The sequence below is a fragment of the Pristiophorus japonicus genome, chromosome 17 (genome assembly GCF_044704955.1).
Source record: "Pristiophorus japonicus isolate sPriJap1 chromosome 17, sPriJap1.hap1, whole genome shotgun sequence".
Classification (NCBI taxonomy): Eukaryota; Metazoa; Chordata; class Chondrichthyes; family Pristiophoridae; genus Pristiophorus; species Pristiophorus japonicus.
Window position 1 is genome coordinate 34707030 of NC_091993.1, and position 24279 is coordinate 34731308.

Here is a 24279-nt window from a genome sequence, read left to right on the forward strand (position 1 = left end):
GACTCAACTTCACAAGAACAGGGAAACAATCCAGGACAGCGATTTCAGACGGGCGACTCGTCAACACAATGGGTGAGACACTGGCCTTTCCCTTCCGGGGGCCCAGATTGATGGGATCAAAGTCTCCGCACCCTGCGAGCTGCAAGTACCATGTATGAAATACGTTTGAACAATTTCAATCCAATTCCTTGTGGACACTATTCCACAATATATCATCAGCAATGACTCAGCCAACGCAGTAGTGCTCTTCCGGTTTGGGGCTGGATCACATGGTAAGGGAAGCCCACAAGGAGCATCATTCTGCCTTTCCTGGTGCTGTACCAGGCCCAGCTGGCAGTGTTTGATGCCAATACAGGGTGCCTAAAATGGAGAGTCTTCCATTCCTCAGTACCTACAGCCTTCACTTTCAGACACAAAAGATGTTTTACACAAGCCCGTTGCTGTTGGAGAAAGTGGTAGGAGCAAAATGTGTTTGAGCGATCTGCCTCCACAGCAAGATCGGAATGTTATAAGGGAGGAGTGGGTGAAAGAGTCACAACACGGTAAAAGTATTAATTTAATGCATCACTGGCCTTGACTAGCTAATTGCTTTATCGTACCGACAAAAGGAGTAATCATGATTCAGTGTGGGAATTCAGCATCCCCACTTTGCCAGTAAGCAGCCTTTATTTAAATTATTTCCCCTGCTCAATGAAAAGTTCCTCCAACCACACATCCTTTCCCTGCCAACTTACTGACAGGGTTCCATCAATCCCACGCTGGAGCAGGCTTTCCAAGGTGCATGACAGCGCTTTAAGGGACTCGGTAATCCAGATTTACTCCTCCTACTTATGGGAAGTATTCAGCTTTGCTCATCGGAACAGGAAGAGGCCAATCAGCCCCTCGAGGCTGTTTCACCATTCAATTAGATCATGGCTGATCTGTCTATTAACCCCATTTACCTGCCTTGATTCTGTAACACTTAATATCCCTGCATGAAACACAAAAGGTTAGTATGCAGCTACAGCAAACAGGAAGGCAAATGGAATGTTGGCCTTTATTGCAAGGGAGATAGAGTATAAAAGCAGAGAAGTCCTGCTACAACTGTACAGGGTATTGGTGAGGCCACACCTGGAGTACTGCGTACAGTTTTGGTCTCCGTATTTAAGGAAGGATATACTTGCATTGGAGGCTGTTCAGAGAAGGTTCACTAGGTTGATTCCGGAGATGAGGGGGTTGACTTATGAAGATAGGTTGAGCCTATACACATTGGAGTTCAGAAGAATGAGAGGTGATCTTATCAAAACATATAAGATAATGAAGGGGCTCGAAAATGTGGATAGAGAGAATATTTCCACTCATAAGGGATACTAAAACTAGGGGACATAGTCTTAGAATAAGGGGCCGCCCATTTAAAACTGAGATGAGGAGGAATTTCTTCTCTCAGAGGGTTGTAAATCTGTGGAATTCTCTGCCCCAGAAAGCTGTGGAGGCTGGGTCATTGAATATATTTAAGGTGGAGATAGACAAGATAAGGGAATAAAGGGTTATGGGGAGCGGGCAGGGAAGTGAAGCTGAGTCTATGATCAGATCAGCCATGATCAAATTGAATGGCGGAGCAGGCTCGAGGGGTCAAATGGCCTACTCCTGTTCCTAATGTAACTGGCTCGAGGGGCCGTATGGCCTACTCCTGTTCCTAATGTAATGGGCTCGAGGGGCCGTATGGCCAACTCCTGCTCCTAATGCAACAGGTTCGAGGGGCCGTATGGCCAACTCCTGTTCCTAATGTAACGGGCTCGAGGGGCCGTATGGCCTACTCCTGTTCCTAATGTAACGGGCTCGAGGGGCCGTATGGTCCACTCCTGCTCTTAATGTAAGGTGCTCGAGGGGCCGTATGGCCTACTCCTGCTCCTAATGTAACGGGCTTGAGGGGCCGTATGGCCAACTCCTGTTCCTAATGTAATGGGCTCGAGGGGCCATACGGCCAACTCTTGCTCCTATTTCTTATGTCCTTATGTTCTCACAAAAGTCTATCAACCTCAGTTTTGACATTTTCAAGTGACCCCTAGCCATCAACAAATTTTGCGGGGGGAATAGAGTTCCAGATTTCCACTGTCCTTTGTGTGAAGTGTTTCCTGACATCACCCCTGAACGGCCTGGCTCTAATTTTAATGTTATGCCCCCTTGTTCTGGCCTCCCCCACCAGAGGGAACAGTTTATCTCTGTACATCCTATCAAATCATTTAATCATCTTAAACACCTTAATATTCTGGGAATACAAGCCTAGTCTATGCAGCCTGTCCTCATAATTTAACCCTTCGCTCAATGCTCAGAGAGTGAACCTGTTATGTTTAGAAATCACGAGGGCAAGCCCAAGGCCTGTCACTTGGTGTACTGGAATACCAAAGCACCTTTCCACCACAAAGACACTGTAGGCTGTTTCTTTAAAATAGCTAAGCCTTGAAATTATGCAGTGTGAAGATTAGCAAAGGTTCAACGTTGTCATATCAAATCTTTTTATCTGCTATTTTAACAGTTTAATACATTTAGATGTTTTACAGAACAGTAATTTTCACATGTACTACATTAGGAAATGCCTTTTGGTGCCCATTTTAAGAATAACGATGTTATTTTGATTGCCACATTAAACAGCACATATGATGTTGTGGAGCACAGAGCAGCACACTGAGCGGAGACATTTTACCCAACTTTCTAGCTTTCACGAGCTTGGAGATTGAACTTGCCATCCAGAAATATTTTATTTAAATTCCCTCTGATAACCAACTCAATGTGATAAGGTTCAGTATGTCAGGGGGTAGGAGAGAAAGAATTCACTTTCAGGTTATCAAGGTGAAAGGACAACTGAAAATATTCTATTCAATTGATTGCATCAAGGGCCTCTGCACATTTTCCTTTCTACTGGATGATCTTTGCAATGACATGCCTTCTTATAGCCGTGGTGGCTCAGTGGGTGACACACTCACCGAGTCAGATGATCGTGAGTTCAAGTCTCACTCCAGGGACTTGAGCACAAAAAAGGCTGACACTCCAGTGCAGTACTGTGGGAGCGCCGCACTGTTGGAGGGGCCATCTTTCGGATGAGACGTTACACCGAGGCCCCGTTTGCTCTTTCAGGTAGGACATAAAAGATCCCATGGCACCATTTCAAAGAAGAGCAGGGGAGTTCTCCCCCGGTGTCCTGGTCAATATTTATCTCTTAATCAACATCACTAAAACAGATGATCTGGTCATTATCACATTGCTGTTTGTAGGAGCTTGCTGTGCGCAAATTGGCTGCCGTATTTCCTACATTACAACAGTGACTACACTTCAAAAAGTACTTCATTGGCTGTTAAGCATTTTGGGACAGCCGGAGGCTGTGAAAGGCGCTATATAAATGCAAGTCTTTTTTACTGCAGCAATCTGCAAGTATCCACTAGATTGCTACATTTCTAGTAATATAAATGTAATTCATATAAATAAGTTATTCCTATTGTGTGGTGTCACTTTTATTGAATTAATTACCTGAAGGATTAAAATTAATTCTTCATCCCCATTATCCATTGCAATATCGAAGGCGGTCTTGCAGAATTTACTGGGTGTGTGAACATCAGCTCCATATTTTATCAAGAGTTCAACCACATCTTGGTGCCCGTGCTCCACTGCCCAGTGAAGGGCCGTCATCTTAAGCATATCCTTTGCATTTATGTCAGCTCCATTCTGTCGAGAGAAGAGTGTGTGTGAGTGGCAGACATCAGGATGAACATCAGTGGGGAAACAGACCATTGATTGTCTCTCTGACTATACAATTACCCAAATGCAATTGAAGTATAGATGATGAAAGTATCCTGTACACTTTTCATGGATCCTCTAAATTTACTCTTCTTTTATTATTTTTTACAATTACCTTTCCATTTGCTGGACTTTTCTACAAGTGCCAGGCATGGTAAACACATCAAAGCATGATTTCCAACAACAGGATGACCTGGGTATGACGCAGAACGTCACCATATAAATCAAAAACAAGTTCAATAATAATCTGCTTATCAAGGGTTAACACAATGTCAAAAGGCTGGTTTATTGAAAGTTTAAAAGATTTTAAAATATCAAACCACAAACTGAAAAAATGAATGCTGCAACACAACTACAATCAGATTGTATTTTATATGCCCCACATTTATCCCCATGGATAGCTAAATAATTCCTTTGGATCAAGCTGCTTCTCCACCTCACCGTCAGAAGTAAATTTACAGATTTTAAAAATACACCGGAGGCCAATAAAAATCAGATATGGTTTAGCAGCTAATTCCAGATAGAGACCTGGCGATGTGAGTTGTGCAATACAAGCACTCGATGACAGGCACTGAAATAACTGTGGACAAAGTCAAAGAGATCTGGAGGTTTTAATAACTTAACACTCAATATATCCAATCACAGAGCACCAATCACAAAGCCAACAGATTGCTTGACTATATAGACAGATCAGAGCAAGTATCGACAGATCAGTACAGAACAAGTCAGAGCAAGTATCGACAGATCAGCACAGAACAAGTCAGAGCAAGTATCGACAGATCAGTACAGAACAAGTCAGAGCAAGTTATGCTCAAATTCTATAATAACTGGTCGGTCACATCCAGTTCACTTCAAGACACGAGACTTTCAAACCCCGGAGGTAGATCAGCAAACAACCACGACACGGATTCCCAAGGTCAGCAATTATAAGGAAACGCTATTGAAACTTGGGCTTTTCAGTCAATGAAGCTGGATCAGATCACAATACCGGATGTGTCCAGATAATACAAGAACTTGGATTTCTGTAGCGCCTTTCACAACCTCGGGACATCCCAAAGCACTTCGCAGTCAATGAAGTACTTTTTGATGTATAATCCCTGTGGTAATGAAGGGAAAGGTGGCAACCAAAGGTCCACAAGCTGCAATGAGATGCCCAGAAAGTGTTTTTAGTGATGTTGGTTGAGGATTAAATATTGGCCAAGACACCAGGAGAACTCCCCTGCTCTTCATTGAATAGTGCCATGGGATCTTTTATGCCCACTTGAAGGGGTAAACAGGGCCTTTGGTTTAACATTTCATCTGTAAAAACGGCACTTTCAACAGTGCAGCACTCCCTCAGTACCGCACTGGAGTATCAGCCTAGATTATGTGCTGAAATCTCTGGAGTGGGAATTGAACCCACGACCTTGTAACTCAGAGGCGAGAGTGCTAGCACTGAGTCAAGGCTGACAATGTACACCATCACTTTTCTAACCTTACCTTTACAAGAACCTCTACAATGTTTGCATGGCCTTCCGATGCCGCCATATGCAGAGGCGTTCTGTCCACTTTGGTCCTTGCATCCCGACTCACTCCCGCTCGAAGTAGCACCTCTGCTGTTGAATAGTGCCCGTATTGGGCTGCCAGATGAAGGGGGGATGTTCCCAGCTGTAACATCAGCAAATAGAAACTGAATGTCAAGCAACCCAACAGAAGAATGCCAGTTCCCCACCCATTCTAATTAGTGCAATGGTTTGCAGGTGGAATGAGATAATGCAATATCTTAAATGTTGTAAAACTAACACCCTCAAAAATTAAATGAAAACTTTAGCTCCGTATAGTGAACCTTGGATTTTAATTTTCGAGTGTCCACCCAACATTAGCTAGTAGATTATTTAAAAAGAGATGTTTGAGCCATGAAAATTTTACATTGAAAGTTTAATATTTTCAAAAGTATAAAAAATGCCATAACTTTACTCAAGATCATCAGATAGGAGGAATTTATAAAACGACTAAAATACCAAACAACAGCTTATAGTTTATATTTTAAATAGTGCTTCAAGTTTATTATTATGACGACTAGAACAAGAGAAGGCCACAACTCCTGTACGTCACTCACCTGTTTCGGGCCTGGGGTAGCAGCTCAGTTGAGTTTAACGCCGAGGTTCGATTCCGCTCGGGCTGGATTTGGAATCTATTGTCCCCCACCCCCCACCCCACCCCACCCCACCATTAACAAAAGAGACTGCGCTTTCTGATTTGACTTTTGATTTTTCATTCTCCAATCTAACACCCAGCAGCACCCTCAGATTTGCTTATTTCTTAACTGTACTCTTGCGGTGTGGGCAAGGCTGCACTGCCTACCCATCTCTAATCGGGGATTGAGGGCATCAGGAGCAAACTACAATGTGGACTGGAATCACACGGGGAGACTCAATAGTTGAGTCATTTTTAATTAATTCAATCTCACAACTTGCCATCGGTGCGATGTGAACTACTGACCATTGCCAATCCAATACCATAACTATGCTGCTGTACGCTGCACACGGAGCTCTTCTCTGTCCACACAGTACATGGCTTATTTGTGTCACATTTTGGCCATTTAGCCAGGGCACAGATCACAAAAAGGAGCAACACAGGGACTCTACTTACCCAGTCTGTTGTGAAAGGCGCACCATTGGACATCAAGATTCGGACCTCGTCATCCTGTCCTGCTCGTGCAGCTTCTAAAAGCTTCTTCCCCAAATCCACTAGAGACATCTAGGCAGAAAACACACGATGGAATTCGGCCAACACACACTAAACTATACTAGAACAGGAAATGCTTTTGGCTCTCAGTGTTACATGACAGCCTGGGAAAACATGGAGAAACATCATAACGTGGACATTTCACTTTACACACATTTAGTTTATTTCCAAAATGATCTGCGTACCAGAGATAGGTATAAATTAATATCCTATAACTCTTACTATGCTCTGGCTCTGGGGAGGGCGGTTACATTCTGGCTCTGTGCACCTGGGAAACCCAAGGGAACATTTCAAGAAATCATAATGCCCTCCCCCACATTTACCCTCGTCCCCCATTGCCCCACGTTTACACCCTCTGCCATTGCCCCACATTTACCCCCTCACACATTGCCTCCCATTTACCCTTATCCCATTGCCTCACCTTAACCCCCTTCCCCCATTGCCCCACCGTTACCCCCTCCCCCATTGCCCCACATTTACTTCCATCCCATTGTCCCCCATTCACCCCCTCCCACATTGCCCCACATTTCCCCCTCACCCACTGCCCCACCGTTACCCCCCTCTCCCATTGCCCCACATTTCCGCCCTCTCTCCCATTGCCCCACATTTCCGCCCCCTCTCCCATTGCCCCACATGTCCCCCCCTCTCCCATTGCCCCACATGTCCCCCCTCTCCCATTGCCCCACATGTCCCCCCCTCTCCCATTGCCCCACGTGTCCCCCCCTCTCCCATTGCCCCACGTGTCCCCCCCTCTCCCATTGCCCCACGTGTCCCCCCCTTCCCATTGCCCCACGTGTCCCCCCCCTCTCCCATTGCCCCACATTCCCCCCCTCCCATTGCCCCACATTTCCGCCCCCTCTCCCATTGCCCCACATGTCCCCCCCTCTCCCATTGCCCCACATGTCCCCCCCTCTCCCATTGCCCCACATTTACCCCCCTCTCCCATTGCCCCACATGTCCCCCCCTCTCCCTTTGCCCCACATTTACCCCCTCCCCCATTGCCCCACCATTACCCCTCCCCCATTGCTCCACATTTACGCCCTCTCCCATTGCCCCACATTACCCCCTCCCTCTTCCCCCTCTCCCAGCCCCGGCTGGGAGCCGGGTGGACGCCGCTTCACCGGGGCAGCGGACTCAGTCCGGGAGGCCCGAGCCTTCAGACCAGGATAATGCGCGCCTCCCACCCCCGAGCCCCCTGGCCCAGAGGCGGGCGGACGGGGAGCCCGAGGCCCGAGGCCGCGACCCCACTCCCCGCGGACAGTGTCGGGGCGACAGGAAGCGGGCGGCGGCCCGGGGCCCGGGGCCTTTCCGGGGGAAGTCGATTATCGTTTCAGGCGCAGGGAGAAAGATCAACTTCCACATCCGGTAGGCCATCGCCTGAGCGTGACCTGGAAAAGCTTCAGCCGCCCGCCCCGACAGGCAGGCAGGCATCGAGCGGGAGGGCCCCGAGCCCCGAGCCCCGCACAGGCAGCGCGGCTCCCGGGACCGCGTCACACAGGCAGGTCAGTGAGCGCGGCGCCCGGACCTCAGTCGGTGTCCCGGGCTCGCACCTACCTCGGCCTGTGGCGGTGAGGCGAAGGGCGGGCGGGAAGCGGGGAGGCGGAGGGCGGGCGCCGCCTGTAGGCCCCGCGCTGGCATCGATCGCAAGGCGGACCGCGGAGGCTGAGGGTGGGCACACGTGACCCGGCCGCCATCTTGGTGAAGGAGCTGGCGCCTGCAGCGCTGACAGGTCGCGGGCCTTCACATAACACAACAACTAGCCGCAGGAGTAGGACATTCGGTCCCTCAATAAGATCATGGCTGATCTGACCTTGGCCTCGACTCCACTTCCCTGCCCGCTCCCCATAACCCTTGACTCCCTTCACCGAAGCAGACACTGGACAGAAAACAGCAAATGCTGGAAATACTCAGCAGGTCAGGCAGCATCTGTGGAGAGAGAAACAGAGTTAACGTTTCAGGTCTGTGACCCTGCGTCAGAACCAGTTCTGATTTTCTTTAGTATACTAGCACAGGTGGCCAAAAGCTTAATCAAAGAGGTAAGTTTTAAGGAGCATCTTAAAGCCATTTAGGACTAAGATGAGGAGAAACTTCTTCACTCAGAGAGTTGTTAACCTGTGGAATTCTCTGCCGCAGAGAGTTGTTGATGACAGTTCATTGGATATATTCAAGTGGGAGTTAGATATGGCCCTTACTGCTAAAGGGATCAAGGGGTATGGAGAAAAAGCAGGAAAGGGGTACTGAGGGAATGATCAGCCATGATCTTATTGAATGGTGATGCAGGCTCGAAGGGCTGAATGGCCTGCTCCTGACTTATTTGTCTATGTTTCTATAGAAGTAGAGAGAGGTTTAGGGAGGGAATTCCAGAGTTTAGGGCCCAGGCAACTGAAGGCACAGCCGCCAGTGGTGGAGCAATTAAAATTGGGGATGCTCAAGAGGCCAGAATTGGAGGAGCGCACAAATCTCAGAGGGCTCGAAGATGTTACAGATACATCATTGTAGAGTTGCGAGCAGATCTGCCCCAGTCATTGTACATCATCACCTCCACCTCCTGACTTGTGTGTGTTTATATATCACTTGCGTGTTGCTGGATCAGCATCCTGCAATTCCCTATCTAATACCATTGTGCGATTGCCATTAATACAAGGACGGCAGTGATTTAGGGAATAGGCTCGCCTTCTCTGAGCACCTCTGGATTGTGGTTTCTGATGTTGTCACTCTTAACTGATTGTTAGGAACATCACAAATGTGGCACAGGGTAAAGCTCTCTTCAGTTTTCCCACTTGCCTTGATTACAGTTCTATGAAGCACCTTCGGATGATTATCTATATTTTATGAACACAAAACAGAAACCGAAAAACAATGGAAATACTCAGCAGGTCAGGCAACTATGTAAATGAAAGTAGTTGCTTTGTATAGCAAAAATGTGCCAACATGGGTGAGATCAGGAACACCCAATTAAGGAATAATGGAACCAACATGCTGCTTGAACATTTTATTGGACTACAACACGTTTCTCAAGTTTCTGCAGAAAATTACATTCTCTAATGAATAGCATTCTTTAGATACCAAAATGCTTGCAAATTCAGACTTTAGGAAAAAGGTGTATAATCAAAACCCCTAAATTAAGTCTGGATAGTTAAAAAATATAATTGTAATATCCCCGTCCCCCCTCATAGATCATTTGATACATACACTGTGAAACCGAGCTACGCATACCAGGAAGCTCGAGTTTCGTCCCTAGTGAGAACATAAGAACATAAGCAATAAGAGCAGGAGGCGGCCATTTGGCCCCTCGAGCCTGCTCCACCATTCAATAAGATCATGATCTGATTATGGATTCAGCTCCACTTCAACCCTGTATTCCCTTATCGCTCAAAAATCTGCTTATCTCCACCTTAAATATATTCAATGACACAGCTTCCACAGCTCTCTAGGGCAGAGAATTCCACAGATTTACAACCTTCTGAGAGAAGAAATTTCTTTTCATCTCAGTTTTAAATGGGCGGCCCCTTATTCTGAGACTATGTCCCCTAGTTTTAGTTTCCCCATGAGTGGAAATATCCTCTCTGCATCCACCTTGTCGAGCCCCCTCATTATCTTATATGTTTCGATAAGATAACCTCTCATTCTTGTGAACTCTAATGAGTATAGGCCCAAACTACTTAACCTATCTTCATAAGTCAACCTCCTCATCTCCGGAATCAACCGAGTGAACCTTCTCTGAACAGCCTCCAATGCAAGTCTATCCTTCCTTAAATACTGAGATCAAAGCTGTACGCAGTACTCCAGGTGTGGCCTCACCAATACCCTGTACAGTTGTAGCAGGACTTCTCTGCTTTTATACTCTATCCCCCTTGCAATAAAGGCCAACATTCCATTTGCCTTCCTGATTACTTGCTGTACCTGCATACTAACTTTTTGTGTTTCATGCACAAGGACCCCCAGGTCCCTCTGTACTGCAGCACTTTGCAATTTTTCTCCATTTAAATTATAATTTGATTTTCTATTTTTTCTGCCAAAGTGGATAACCTCACATTTTCCCACATTATACTCCATCTGCCAGATTTTTGCCCACTTACTTAGCCTGTCTATATCCCTTTGCAGATTTTTTGTGTCCTCACAATTTGCTTTCCCACCCATCTTTGTATCATCAGCAAACTTGGTTACATTACACTCGGTCCCTTCATCCAAGTCATTAATATAGATTGTAAATAGTTGAGGCCTCAGCACCAATCCCTATGGCACCCCACTAGTTACTGTTTCTCAACCGGAAAATTACCCATTTATCCCGACTCTCTGTTTTCTGTCAGTTAGCCAATCCTCTATCCATGCTAATATATTACCTCCAACCCCGTGAACTTTTATCTTGTGCAGTAACCTTTTATGTGGCACCTTATCGAATGCTTTCTGGAAATCCAAATTCACCACATCCACTGGTTCCCCCTTATCCACCCTGCTCATTACATCCTCGAAGAATTCCAGCAAATTTGTCAAACATGATTTCCCTTTCATAAAACCATGCTGACTCTGATTGAATTATGCTTTTCCAAATGTCCTGCTACTGCTTCCTTAATAATGGACTCCAGCATTTTCCCAACGACAGATGTTAGGCTAACTGATCTCTAGTTTCCTGCTTTTTGTCTGCCTCCTTTTTTAAATGGGGCACTACATTTGCGGTTTTCCAATCCGCTGGGACTTCCCCAGAATCTAGGGAATTTTGGTAGATTACAACCAATGCATCCAGTATCTTTGCAGCCACTTCTTTTAAGATCATAGGATGTAAGCCATCAGGCCCAGGGGACGTAGAAACATAGAAATTTACAGCACAGAAGGAGGCCATTTCGGCCCATCGTGTCCACGTCGGCCGAGAAAGAGCCGCACGGCCCTCGGTCAGCAGCCCTGAAGGTTACATATAAACCTATAAACAATGGCAGAAAGGTAAATAGCACCCAGCCCAACCAGTCCGCCCCACACAACTGCGGTACCCCTTACACTGAAACATTCTACACTCCACCTCAACCGGGACCATGTGATCTCCTGGGAGAGACAAAAAACAGATTAAAAACCCAAACCAATTTAGGGGAAAAAATCTGAGAAAATTCCTCTTGTCCGCCTTTAGTCCCATTATTTTACCGAGTACTAGTTCTTTAGTGATAGTGATTGTATTAAGTTCCTCCCTCCCTCACTGTAGCCCCTTGATTATCCCCTATTGGGATGTTTTTAGTGTCTTCTAGCGTAAAGACCAATACAAAATATTTGTTCAATGTCTCTGCCATTTCCCTGTTCCCCATTATTAATTCCCCAATCTCTTCCTCTAGGGGACCAACATTTACTTTAGCCACTCTTTTCCTTTTTATGTAGCTGTAGAAACTCTTACTATCTGTTTTTCTATTTCGTGCTAGTTTACTTTCATAATCTATCTTTCCTCTCTTTATTATTCTTTTAGTCGTTCTTTGCTGGCTTTTAAAAGTTTCCCAATCCTCTGGCCTCCCACTAGTCTTGGCCACATTGTATGCCCTTGTTTTCAATTTGATACCATCCCTTATTTCCTTAGTTAACCACGGATGGTTATCCCTTCTCTTACAGTCTTTCTTTCTCATTGGGATATATTTTTGTTGCGAGTTATGAAAAATCTCCTTAAATGTTTGCCACTGCTCATCAACTGTCCCATGTTTTAATCTATTTTCCCAGTCTACTTTAGCCACTCTGCCTTCATACCTTTGAAGTCTCCTTTATTTAAGCTTAGGACACTGGTTAGAGATCCAACTTTCTCACCCACCAACTGAATTTGAAATTCACTCATTCCTAGCGTATCCTTTACTAGGAGATCATTTATTAATCCTGTCTCATTACACAGTATCAGATCTATGATAGCCTGGTTCCGCAACATACTGTTGATGGAAACTATCCCAGATACACTCTGAGGTGTCTGATCCGAGCCAGTGCAACAGTCGGAAGAGACAAAAAACAGATTTCCTGCTTTTGACCATCATCGAGTGACGCTGTTTTAATGTGGGACAAGATCAGCCACAATGACGCTGTCCACCATGCTGAATAGCTATTAATACTCGATGTCAAGACAGGGCCATGAAGAATTGGCACAGCGCCAAGGAGGCACTGTCTTGGAAACCATGTGCCAGTAACGCTTGTCACCTTAAGGAGCGCTTTGTGGAGGGAAAAATAATCCCTGCTGTTTAATGCTAAAGAATAGGTGGTTTCACCTTCACATTTTGAGTACAGTGGAGCAGTGGAAGCTTCACAGTGAACAGTTCCTGAGCTTGCCTGTCTGGAGACAAAATTGTGTTGTAGACTGCGAATATTCAACACTTGTCCTGCAACCAGATATAGTAAAGCCTCTTTACAATATATTTCAGGCCTGCCACACAAGGATTGATGATAATAAAGACCTTACAACTCAGCACCATTTCCAGAGCACTACACCAACTTCTGAGCATTCATTTGTTTTTGAAGAAATGCTAATCAATAGCCTGTGGTGTTGAACATGTGGAGTCATAACCAAATGGGGTAGATTTTCAACTTGCTGCCTAGACATAAAACTGGCATCAGGATTGGCAACACATATCAGTGTTGTTCAATATGTTAGCCACTTGCAATTGAGAAGCCAATTGGGAATCCAGGCTGATTGTATGCTTGATTATATGTGTGCAGTTTTGGTCTCTTTACCGAAGAAAGGATATACTTGCCACAGAGGGAGTGCAGTGAAGGTTTACCAGACTGATTCCTCGGATGGCAAGACTGTCTTATGAGGAGAGATTGGGTCGACTAGGCCTGTATTCACTAGAAATTAGAAGAATGAGAGGAGATCTCATTGAAACGTATAAAATTCTGACTGGGTTGGATAGACTGGATGCGGGAAGGATGTTTCCCCGGGGCTGGGAAGTCTAGAACAAGGGGTCACAGTCTCAGGATACGGGGTAGGAAATTTAGGACCGAGATGAGGAGAAATATTTTTCACTCGAGGGTGGTGAACCTGTGGAATTCTCTACTACAGAAGGCTGTGGAGACCAAGTCACTGAATATTTTTAAGAGGGAGATAGATAGATTTCTAGAAACAAGGCATCAAGGGGTATGGGGGAAAAGCGGGAATATGGTATTGAGATAGAGGATCAGCCATGATCATATTGAATGGCGGTGCAGACTCGAAGGGCCGAATGGCCTACTACTGCTCACATTTTCTATGTTTCTATGTAATAAATAAAAAGTGAGTAATAGACCCTATTGTTGAACATGTGATGTCAATTCTCAGTTGCATGGCATCTGCATGTGTATTTTAAACTTTTCTTATGCGATTGTTGACAGCTCTCTCTCCTTGGGTACTGTCCCCCTCCCCTTCAAATCTGCCGTCATCACCCCTCCTCAAAAAAAGAACCCTTGACCTCTCTGTCCTTGTAAACACCCCATCTCCAACCTCCCTTTCCTCTCCAAAGTTCTTGAACGTGATGCTGCTTCCCAAATCTGTGCTCATATTTCCCGGAACTCCATTTTTGAATCCCTCCAATCAGGTTTCCACCCTGCCACAGTACCAAAACTACTCTCTTAAAAGTCACAAATGACACCCTATGTGTCTGTGACCATGGTAAACTATCCCTCCTTGTCCTGCTCGACCTGTCTGTAGCCTTTGACACGGTCACCCACTCCATCCTCCTCCAACACCTCTCCACCACCATCCAGCTGGGTGGGACTGCACTCGCCTGGTTCCATTCTTATCTATCCAGCTCTAGCCAGAGAATCATCTGCAATGGCTTCTCTTCTGGTTCCCGCACCGTTACCTCTGGTGTCCCCCTAGGTTCTATCCTTGACCCCTCCTATTTCTCATCTACATGCTGCCCTTCGGCAACATCATCCGAAAGCATAAGTTCTACATGTACACTGGCGACACCCAGCCAGACCTCACCACCACCACCTCTCTCCACCTCTCCATTATCTCTAAACTGTTAGACTGCTTGTCGACATCCAGTGCTGAATGAGCAGAAATTTTTTCCAATTAAATATTGGGAAGATTGAAGCCTTTGTTTTTGGTCCCTGCCAGAAATTCCATTCACTAGCCACTGACTCCATCCCTCTCCCTGGCAACTGTGAGGCTGAACCAAACTGTTGCAATCTTGGTGTCGTATTTGACCCGGAGATGAGTTTCCGACTACATATCCACGGCATCACTACGACCGCCTATTTCCACCTTCATAACATTGCCCAACTTCATCCCTACCTCAGCTCATCTACTGCTGAAACCCTCATCTATGCCTTTGTTGCATCTAGACTTGACTATTCCAATGCACCAGCGGCCAGCCTCCCATTTTCCACCCTCCATAAACTGGAGCTCATCCAAAACTCTGCTGCCTATATCCTAACATGCACCAGGTCCCTAGTCAGCAAATTCTATTGGACAACACTGTTTGGAAATTAAAATCAGGTGGTTTCTAATATGGGTGACTAATCCGAAACACCAGTTTTACACAAGTTGAAAATCACGGTCAGTGTAATTGTCAATTGAAATGGGGTTAGAAGCCAGAGCTAAGTGGACCATGGCACAGCGATGTGATTCAGCCACCACTTTGAAGTCATAGATTCTGTCCATATATATATATTATAAATTCCTCTGTGTATATGAATATTGGGAAGTGCCTATGTAAACTTGTCATGCTGTAATTGCGTCCTCCTGCCATTGGTGGCACTGCTGTACCTCTGCTGGTGGGAGGAGGTAATTACAGAGTGAGCTGTTCAAAATCTATAATGGTGCCAATAGTGTCTCTCCGTCATACTTTAGTGCCTCAGTGGGGATTCCATCTGCTCCCGATGCCTTGTTGTTCTTGAGCTGATGGTTGGCCTTTCCTACCTTGTGCAGGGCTGGAGTTTTGCTGAGATGGTGGCGGGTAGCATGCTGCGGGATGGAGTCGAGGACAAAGAATCCTTGCACATCATGGCTGTTGGCCAGCTGCTAAATCTCCTATGCTTTCTCCACCCACCATCTATTCTTTAGGTCGCGGGTTTTTTGTTGGACCTTGGCCTTAAGCCGTCTGTAAAGCTGGGTTGTTGTTCGAGGTTCAGAAATACCCTGCACTTGCGATTTATTAGCTTTTGGATCTCCTGGTCATTCTCATCAAACCAGTCCTGGTGTTTCCTGGTTGAATGACCGAGCGTCTCTTCACAGGCACTGGTTATGGTGGCCTGGAGGGCAGACCAAGCACTGTGGGCACTCTGCGTCTCGGGGTCATCGAGGGTCGCCAGGTTAGCAGTGAGGCGCTGGCTGTATAGGATTCTGTTAGTTGGGTCTTTGAGTGAAAGTTGACAGGAAGTGTGTTGAGAAGCAAGATGTTTTATCGTGTGGAGGAGTGTGCGCAGGCGCATTGACGACAGTCGCCTCCTTTACAAATATGGTCGGTGCGCAGGCGTATTGATGCCATCCTCCTTTAGAAATATGGCTGGTGCGCACGCGCAGCAGCGGAGTCATGTGACTGGCTGCGGTTGTCCGTCAGGGAACGCTCAGCAATCTTTGCGGAGAGGCCCGACCCCTGCTCACTGAACCCCGGCCTGGAGTCCGGCCCCCCGCTCACTGAACCTCGGCCTCCGGTAGGTGTGTGTGATGGAATCGCGGGGCGACTGCGGCCTCGGGTTGTTGCTTGGTCCGCGGCCTGTCTGTCCCGGCCGGGTAATTGCAGCCTTATCCCGCGGCGGCCCGCTTTCATTTTGAAGTTCGTGCAGGAGGCGCCGCTGAGGGGGTTTGCGGCGGCGGGGGGGGGGAGAAGTTGTTGGGGCGGGTCGGGATGAGGTGGGAGTTGGATCGCTGGGTTTGGGGGAGAGGCTGGAAGTTGGGGCCGAGGTCGCGGGGGCGGGGCGGGAGGTTGGGGGGGAAGAGGAAGTGTGGCGGGTGGGGGAGGTTGAGGGGGACGGGTCGGGGGTGGGGTCATGGTGCAGTGGGGGAGTTTGGGGGTGGTGGTTGAGGGGGGGGGGAGTTTGGGGTGGGCTGGGTGGTGGTTGGGGGGAGGGAGAGAGGCCGGGGGTGGGTTGGGCGGGCGGGGTTATTGAGGGAAGAGGCCGGATCAGGGTGCGGTAGGGGAGGCCGCAGGGTTGTTGGGGGGCTGGGTTGGGGGTCAGGGTGCGGTGGGCCCGCTGTTTGTGCAGAGATACAGTTACTCTCTGCCTCTCAAGCCGCTTCTCCTGGACTCCCACCCTGGGCTGTTTATTGTAGTTTATGGAGGGTCGGTAGAGCAGATTTTCGGATTGACCCAAGACAGAATGTTGTATTTAGCTGTCCAACTGTCTTAATTCGAGATGTTCCTATATCACTAGCGTCTCGACTCAATCAGACAATGTCTGAATTCTGTGCAATATATTGGGTGCCCCATGTCTGAGTAATACAAATTGGGATTAAAATGATTGGGCTGCTGTGCCTGATAAAATGGTGCATTGTTAGGGAAATGCTTTGCCCCAAATATTGTACGTGGAGCCTGTGCTTCCCAAGAGCGATGGCTGCCTAATATTGGCCAGACTCCTTGAGGAAGTGCTGAGCACACAGATGCTTCCTCCCAATGGGTGCAGGAGATTTTGTGGGTGACCCATCACAAACCTCATTCTCTCACCTGTTTGTGAGTACAACAACTGGCTTTAAATACCTTGGCGTCCATTAATCCAGGTGCAAGGCTCTTTTCTCTCCCTACTGAGCACGCCCCCCCCCCCCCTTGATGAAGTATGTTTTCCATATCTTTGGGAAAATTGTGTTGTTGGGATGATTGTCCTTCACAGGTTACCTGCTGTTTTCAGAGAATAGTCCACCTTCAAGGAAATGGACCAACAGATTTCCTGCTTTTTAATGGACTAATAGATGTTCTCGTGAGCCTTAAATTCTTTTAGCTTCCAAGTTGGGGATTTTTATGTTGCTTCTTAATTCTCTTCTCTATTCATGGCTGCTCAGACTTGTTTCATATTTCTGCTTAATAGACTGCAACTGAGCAGGACTGCTCCCCCATCAGTGGAATTGGCTGTGTTGAGTGGGCATGTCCCGGCCTGGTATAGTCTCTGTGACAGCGTGAATTTGGTTTGATGGCCAAATTATTCTTGTGGTTTAAGAAATTCTAGGACATGTAGTTTTTGTTCACTGTGCTGCCCTTGATGTATTTGAAAGATGTATTGGCACAAAAAAATGTTCCCAAACTGTCAGTTTTCTTGCATTGTCACAGCTATTAAGTACTGAGAGCTTCAAGTGGTAGAAATTATTTTCTTGCTCTTCTTCCTGCAGACAGAGTATGTGTATATTACTTGCTGTTGAAACAAAAATATATAGAGGAGACCACTTCTGTCCCAAACCAATTGAGAACCTTTCTTCAAAATGCCTGCAGTATCGAGCGATGTGAAGGAGTTGTATCTCTCTACCTGCTTGGCCGATCTTAATAAGAAAGCAGAAGTGAAACTGGAAAAGAAAAGCACCAAAAAGTAAGGGAATATGCATCAGAATTAAATTTTCCTTTTATAAAATCTAAATAAATCTCTGTAAAAGCTCAGTAGAGGAAAACTGAGCAATGCAGACTCGAATGGTTAAATAAAGTAATTGAGTTGCACCACTGTGGTCTTTTTGTAAGTTATGATCAGAATGCACTGCCTGAAATTGCGGTGGAAGCAGATTCAATAATAACTTTCAAAAGGGAACTGGATAAATATTTGGAAGGGGGGGAAATGTGCCAGGCTGCGGGGAAAGAACAGGGGGAGTGAGACTCGTTGGGAGAGCTTTTTCAAAGAGCTGGCACAGACACGATGGGCCGAATGGCCTCCTTCTGTGCTGTAAGATTTGATGATTGGTTGCCTTGGGGTTTGTATCACAAGTTGTATTTTATTTTAATTGAATCTCATTTTGAGTGAACTTGATGTGAAAGCTGTAGCTTTTGAGACCTCAGTCTAATTAATTCACTGGGGGATTTGCTCTGCAATGCGAATCCTAGTTGAGTGATTATGGAGTGTGGGGCTAACCCCCCAAATTAGAATTTATTCCAAAATCATCGTAAGAACAGAAGAAATGGAAGCAGGAGTAGGCCATATGGCCCTCGAGCCTGCTCCGCCATTCAAGAAGATCATGGCTGATCTGATCATCCTGGAATCTGATATTCAGACTACAGTCTGCAGTGCCATTACCTGGGCATCCTTTTGCAGCAAGTGCAGATTGGCAAGTGCTGTATGCCAGCTGTTTAAAACATGATCCATGGCAGGCACAGAGCTGTAGGTAACGGAACAAGGAATACAAAGCTTCAGGAAGGAAAATATAAATACATGGGGCCTGCACTAGTAGGAATAATGTAATCGGAACAAATTCTAGTACAGTGGCTGAGAGATGGAATAAGAGTGGCTAATGATTGGTTTGAAAATGAGGTCTTAAAACTAATAGGCATTTGTCAATCCAGATATAATGCTGCATAATATCGTTATTTCAAAGTGATGTCGAGCAGATGTCCTGGATTCTGGTCCTGTATTGTGCAACAGCTCACTATTACTGAGATCCTTCCCACCTTCTGTCCATTCAAGTGATCTGTTTTTCAACTTTTCTTCTGTTGCCCTTCTTGCTGGGGCTCCAGTTACTGATTTCCCCCCTCGCCCTGTGCTGGGACTCTAGGTACATAGAAAATAGGTGCAAGAGTAGGCCATTCGGCCCTTCAAGCCTGCACTGCCATTCAATGAGTTCATGGCTGAACATGCAACTTCAGTATCCCATTTCTGCTTTCTCGCCATACCCCTTGATCCCCTTAGTTGTAAGGACGACATCTAACTCCTTTTTGAATATATTTAGTGAATTGGCCTCAACAACGTTCTGTGGTAGAGAATTCCACAGGTTCACCACTCTCTGGGTGAAGAAGTTTCTCCTCATCTCGGTCCTAAATGGCTTATCCCTTATCCTTGGACTGTGACCCCTGGTTCTGGACATCCCCAACATTGGCAACATTCTTCCTGCATCTAACCTGTCTAAACCTGTCAGAATTTTAAACAATTCTATGAGATCCCCTCATTCTTCTGAACTCCAGTGAATACAAACCCAGTTGATGCAGTCTTTCTTGATATGTCAGTCCTGCCATCGCAGGAATCAGTCTGGTGAACCTTCGCTGCACTCCCTCAATAGCAAGAATGTCCTTCCTCAAGTTAGGGGACCAAAACTGTACACAATATTCCAGGTGTGGCCTCACCAAGGCCCTGTACAACTGTAGTAACACCTCTCTGCCCCTGTCCTCAAATGCCCTCGCTATGAAGGCGAACATGCCATTTGCTTTCTTAACTGCCTGCTGTACCTACATGCCAACCTTCAATGACTGATGTACCATGACACCCAGATCTCGTTGCACCTCCCCTTTTCCTAATCTGTCACCATTCAGATAATAGTCTGTGTCTCTGTTTTTACCACCAAAGTGGATAATCTCACATTATCCACATTATACTTCATCTGCCATGCATTTGCCCACTCACCTAACCTATCCAAGTCACTATGCAGCCTCATGGCATCCTCCTCGCAGCTCACACTGCCACCCAACTTAGTGTCATCCGCAAATTTGGAGATACTACATTTAATCCCCTTGTCTAAATCATTAATGTACAAAGTAAACAGCTAGGGGCCCCAGCACAGAACCTTGCGGTACCCCACTAGTCACTGCCTGCCATTCTGAAAAGTACCCATTTACTTCTCTTTGCTTCCTGTCTGCCAACCAGTTCTCAATCCACGTCAGCACACGACCCCCAATCCCATGTGCTTTAACTTGGCACATTAATCTCTTATGTGGGACCTTGTCGAAAGCCTTATGAAAGTCCAAATACACCATATCAACTGGTTCTCCCTTGTCCACTCTACTGGAAACATCCTCAAAAAATTCCAAAAGATTTGTCAAGCATGATTTCCCTTTCACAAATCCATGCTGACTTGGACCTATCATGTCACCTCTTTCCAAATGCGCTGCTATGACATCCTTAATAATTGATTCCATCATTTTACCCACTACCGATGTCAGGCTGACCGGTCTATAATTCCCTGTTTTCTCTCTCCTTTTTTTAAAAACTGGGGTTACATTGGCTACCCTCCACTCCATCGGAACTGATCCAGAGTCAATGGAATGTTGGAAAATGACTGTAAATGCATCCGCTATTTCCAAGGCCACCTCCTTAAGTACTCTGGGATGCAGTCCATCAGGCCCTGGGGATTTATCGGCCTTCAATCCCATCAATTTCCCCAACACAATTTCCTGACTAATAAGGATTTCCCTCAGTTCCTCCTTCTTACTAGACCCTCTGACCCCTTTTATATCCGGAAGGTTGTTTGTGTCCTCCTTAATGAATACCGAACCAAAGAACCTGTTCAATTGTTCTGCCATTTCTTTGTTTCCCGTTCTGACTTCCCCTGATTCTGACTGCAGGGGACCTATGTTTGTCTTTACTGACCTTTTTCTCTTTACATATCTATAGAAGCTTTTGCAGTCCATCTTAATGTTCCCTGCAAGCTTCCTCTTCCCTGCCCTAATCAAACCCTTTGTCCTCCTCTGCTGAGTTCTAAATTTCTCCCAGTCCCTGGGTTCGCTGCTATTTCTAGCCAATTTGTATGCCACTTCCTTGGCTTCAATACTATCCCTGATTTCCCTTGATAGCCACGGTTGAGCCACCTTCCCTTTTTTTATTTTTACGCCAGACAAGGATCTACAATTGTTGTAGTTCATCCATGCGGTCTCTAAATGTCTGCCATTGCCCATCCACAGTCAACCCCTTAAGTATCATTCGCCAACCTATCCTAACCAATTCACGCCTCATACCTTCAAAGTTCTGGACCATGGTCTCTGCATTAACTGTTTCATTCTCCATCCTAATGTAGAATTCCACCATATTATGGTCACTCTTCCACAAGGGGCCTTGCACAACGAGATTGCTAATTAATCCTCTCTCATTACACAACACCCAGTCTAAGATTCCCCCCCCCCCCCCCCCACCCACTCAGTTGGTTCTTCGGCATATTGGTCCAGAAAACCATCCCTTATGCACTCCAGGAAATCCTCCTCCACCGTATTGCTTCGCTCAATCTATATGCATATTAAAGTCACCCATGATAACTGCTGCACCTTTATTGCATGCACCCCTAATTGCGGATCCCCTTGCCCTGTGCTGGGACTCTAGTTACTGATCCCCCCCCCCCTTCGCCCTGTGCTGGGACTCTGGTCCACAGTTACTGCCCCCCCCCACATGCTGCAGATTGGTTAATATTACAAAAGTCAGTGAAATTATGTAAATCCATGTAAATTTTGCATTGCAAGTTGTGTGATCGGGAGGTTGCTAAACTAATAATCTGAGAGGAGTGCTGCTGCGGCCTGATCACGATATTGAAGCTCAGCCTTTCCGTGGCTATCAGCACTGACAGTTTAAATAAAAGATACTCCATTTCTCCACCTCCAAAAATCAACAAAGAAAAATGAAAACATTAGAGAATGCAGATCCTGTTTATGCCTCGAATTCTTCTCTCTCTTGGACACTCCATATTGGGATGTGGTTCCATGGCTGCTAGTCACCCTGGGGTCTCTTGGTCAAGTGGCTGTTGTTCGTACATGAGCCTAGTGTGCTAGTGGACTATTCAACCTTGGGGGCATCACAGCCAAGTCTGATCTGGTGTTCACTCAATGGTGCCAGGCATGTATATTTCAGCAAGTATAATTGGTTGCTACCAGGAAAAAACTCTCTGTTTTTGTTCTCTCCAGCCGAGAAGTGCAAAGGCTGATTGTCGTATGCTGACTGCTGCCTCGACTGAGCTCCGCTAACTCAGCACAGACTGGAAATCCAATCCCCTCCCTGCCCTCTGTCGCTCAGTTACCATAGCGTTTTATCAACTGAGCCATTTGGTGAAGCTTTAATCTTGGTTGTGAAGGAGTGCTAATGATCTAAGTATGATGTAATACACTTGTCAGTGTGCAGTGTCCGAGCATGTTAACACTAAATGGTCAAGGAAGGTTGTTTGCACTGTTCAGCAACCTATTGCAGCTAATCAGAATGTTGCCTTTGTCTAACTCACTATTTCCTTTCTTTTTCAGCTACGTTACTAGTGCCTGTAAGATTTTCAAGGCTGCGGAGGAGTGTAGATTGGACAGAGATGAGGAAAAGGCATATGTTCTTTACATGAAGTACCTGGCTGTGTATGATCTCATTCGGAAAAAGGCCGATTTCAAAAACCAGCAGGTACTTGGCTATTGTGTTGTACTGTACAGCTAATACCACCAACACTGATCATAGAGCTGGCATAGTTAACATGCACGCTAGGGTATACCCATCGCACTCTGCTCATTCAATGCATGATTTGTGTTAGTAAAGTCGTTCCTTCGGGAAATTTTCACAAAATTGCTAGATGTAAACAGTTGTACTCGAGGCTGCCTGACCTGGAAGAAGTTATTGTGCAACCGTTTAATATTACTTGTAAAGGAGTCCTGGTGACGAGGCTTCTAAGTATACTGTAATGTAGTGTGCAGTATGCGAGCAAGTATATAGAAGAATACATTTTATTGCCAAATTTCTATCCGAGTTGTGATCAACTTTATTTTCTTTGTTCTAAGTTTTAAAATTGAGTGCTTCTGAGCTCTTAGGGTAGCTGTGCTGGAGGAGTTGGTGCTGTCACTGACTCCAGTGGTGGTGTCATGGGCATGTCACATTGTTGTACTTTGCCCACATGAATTGTGAGAACATCGAGCTTCCCAGGGCTTTATCCCAGGCGTGTCTGCAGGAACCATTTTGAGCGACACGATGCTGGGATGAATTGGGGGTGATTGCAAGGCTGTTGCTGCTGATGGAATGAACACATTGTGCAGGATTTTTCTCTCCAGTGTATTGCTACCATGCTTAAGGTTTCTTGAGTTGCTAAGCCTGACTGTACAAAGGAGCTGATTTTAAATCACTAGAAAACAGATTATCTGCTCATTATCACATTGTTGTTTGTGAGAGCTTGCTGTGTGCAGATTGGCTGCCATGCTTCCTACATTACAACAGTGACTACACTTCCAAAGTACATTACCTGTGAAGCACTTTAGGATGTCCTGAGGTTGTGAAAGGCGTTGAATAAGTCTGTCCTTTCTTTGCTTCTTTTTTCCTCCCTCAAATTCTACGACCCGTTTGCTGGATTACTGATCAAGTAGCATAACCACTGCTCTACTGTACCCCTTAAATACATGGTCAATTCCTCTCTTATTTAATGGAAAAACAGGAACATATTTTTTTATTATTAAAGACCTGTTAAGAAAATCACAGACTGTGCCGCTTTAAAACATGAGGTGCAATTTTGTTAGCGGACCTTCATTTCATCCTTTTTATTTATTGGGGCATTTTCCCTCCTGTCTGTGTTTTAATTTCACTTCCAGCATGTCTCATTCATTTCAGGAGGTCCTTTTGGATGAACTTGCTGCAGTCATTGAGCTGATGATGGTCACTGATCCCTTCAAGGCTGTGTAGAGTCAGTCCCACTGTTTCTCGATGTTGATCAGAGGGAGTCAGTATTTCATGATCTGTCTCTCTGGATGTCGGTGTGTAATGGGCACTCTTAAGGATGGAGACTATCTGCTCACTTCAGTTGCACAGCTTTCTAAATTTGAAACCCAATTACAAATCTGATTACTGCCAAGTTTGAAGCTTGACCAATGACAGTGTTTTGTATTAACTAGCTGGAGATTGCCTGTTTAAAAAGTACTTATTTTCATTTATGATGAGACCTTTCTCTTGTTCCATTTATCAAATTGCTGACTGTTTCCCACACAGAAGCTAGTACGGTAGCTTGTGGAA

General features: G+C 45.9%; 2 protein-coding genes across 14 annotated transcripts in view; one reads left to right on the forward strand and one right to left on the reverse strand.

The window, feature by feature from the left end:
- gabpb1 (GA binding protein transcription factor subunit beta 1) overlaps nucleotides 1-8154 on the reverse strand; it is a 41513-nt gene extending 33359 nt beyond the window's left edge. For 4 of the 10 annotated variants that reach the window (XM_070858637.1, XM_070858635.1, XM_070858634.1 and 1 more), the window contains exons 1-4: nucleotides 6721-6834; nucleotides 6403-6510; nucleotides 5251-5418; nucleotides 3505-3699 (exon numbers count right to left, since the gene is read on the reverse strand). In XM_070858637.1, coding sequence (XP_070714738.1) covers nucleotides 3505-3699; nucleotides 5251-5418; nucleotides 6403-6510; nucleotides 6721-6834 — 585 coding nt within the window. Of the gene's footprint in view, nucleotides 1-3504; nucleotides 3700-5250; nucleotides 5419-6402; nucleotides 6835-7561; nucleotides 7829-8052 lie in introns of those variants that run through there. The other 6 variants (XM_070858642.1, XM_070858641.1, XM_070858636.1 and 3 more) reach the window with 6 other exon arrangements.
- Nucleotides 7872-24279, forward strand: part of usp8 (ubiquitin specific peptidase 8) — a 42897-nt gene continuing 26489 nt past the window's right edge. For 2 of the 4 annotated variants that reach the window (XM_070858630.1, XM_070858633.1), the window contains exons 1-3: nucleotides 15973-16086; nucleotides 17753-17946; nucleotides 22548-22692. In XM_070858630.1, coding sequence (XP_070714731.1) covers nucleotides 17843-17946; nucleotides 22548-22692 — 249 coding nt within the window. In that variant the 5' untranslated portion in view covers nucleotides 15973-16086; nucleotides 17753-17842. Of the gene's footprint in view, nucleotides 8001-15972; nucleotides 16087-16753; nucleotides 17103-17752; nucleotides 17947-22547; nucleotides 22693-24279 lie in introns of those variants that run through there. The other 2 variants (XM_070858631.1, XM_070858632.1) reach the window with 2 other exon arrangements.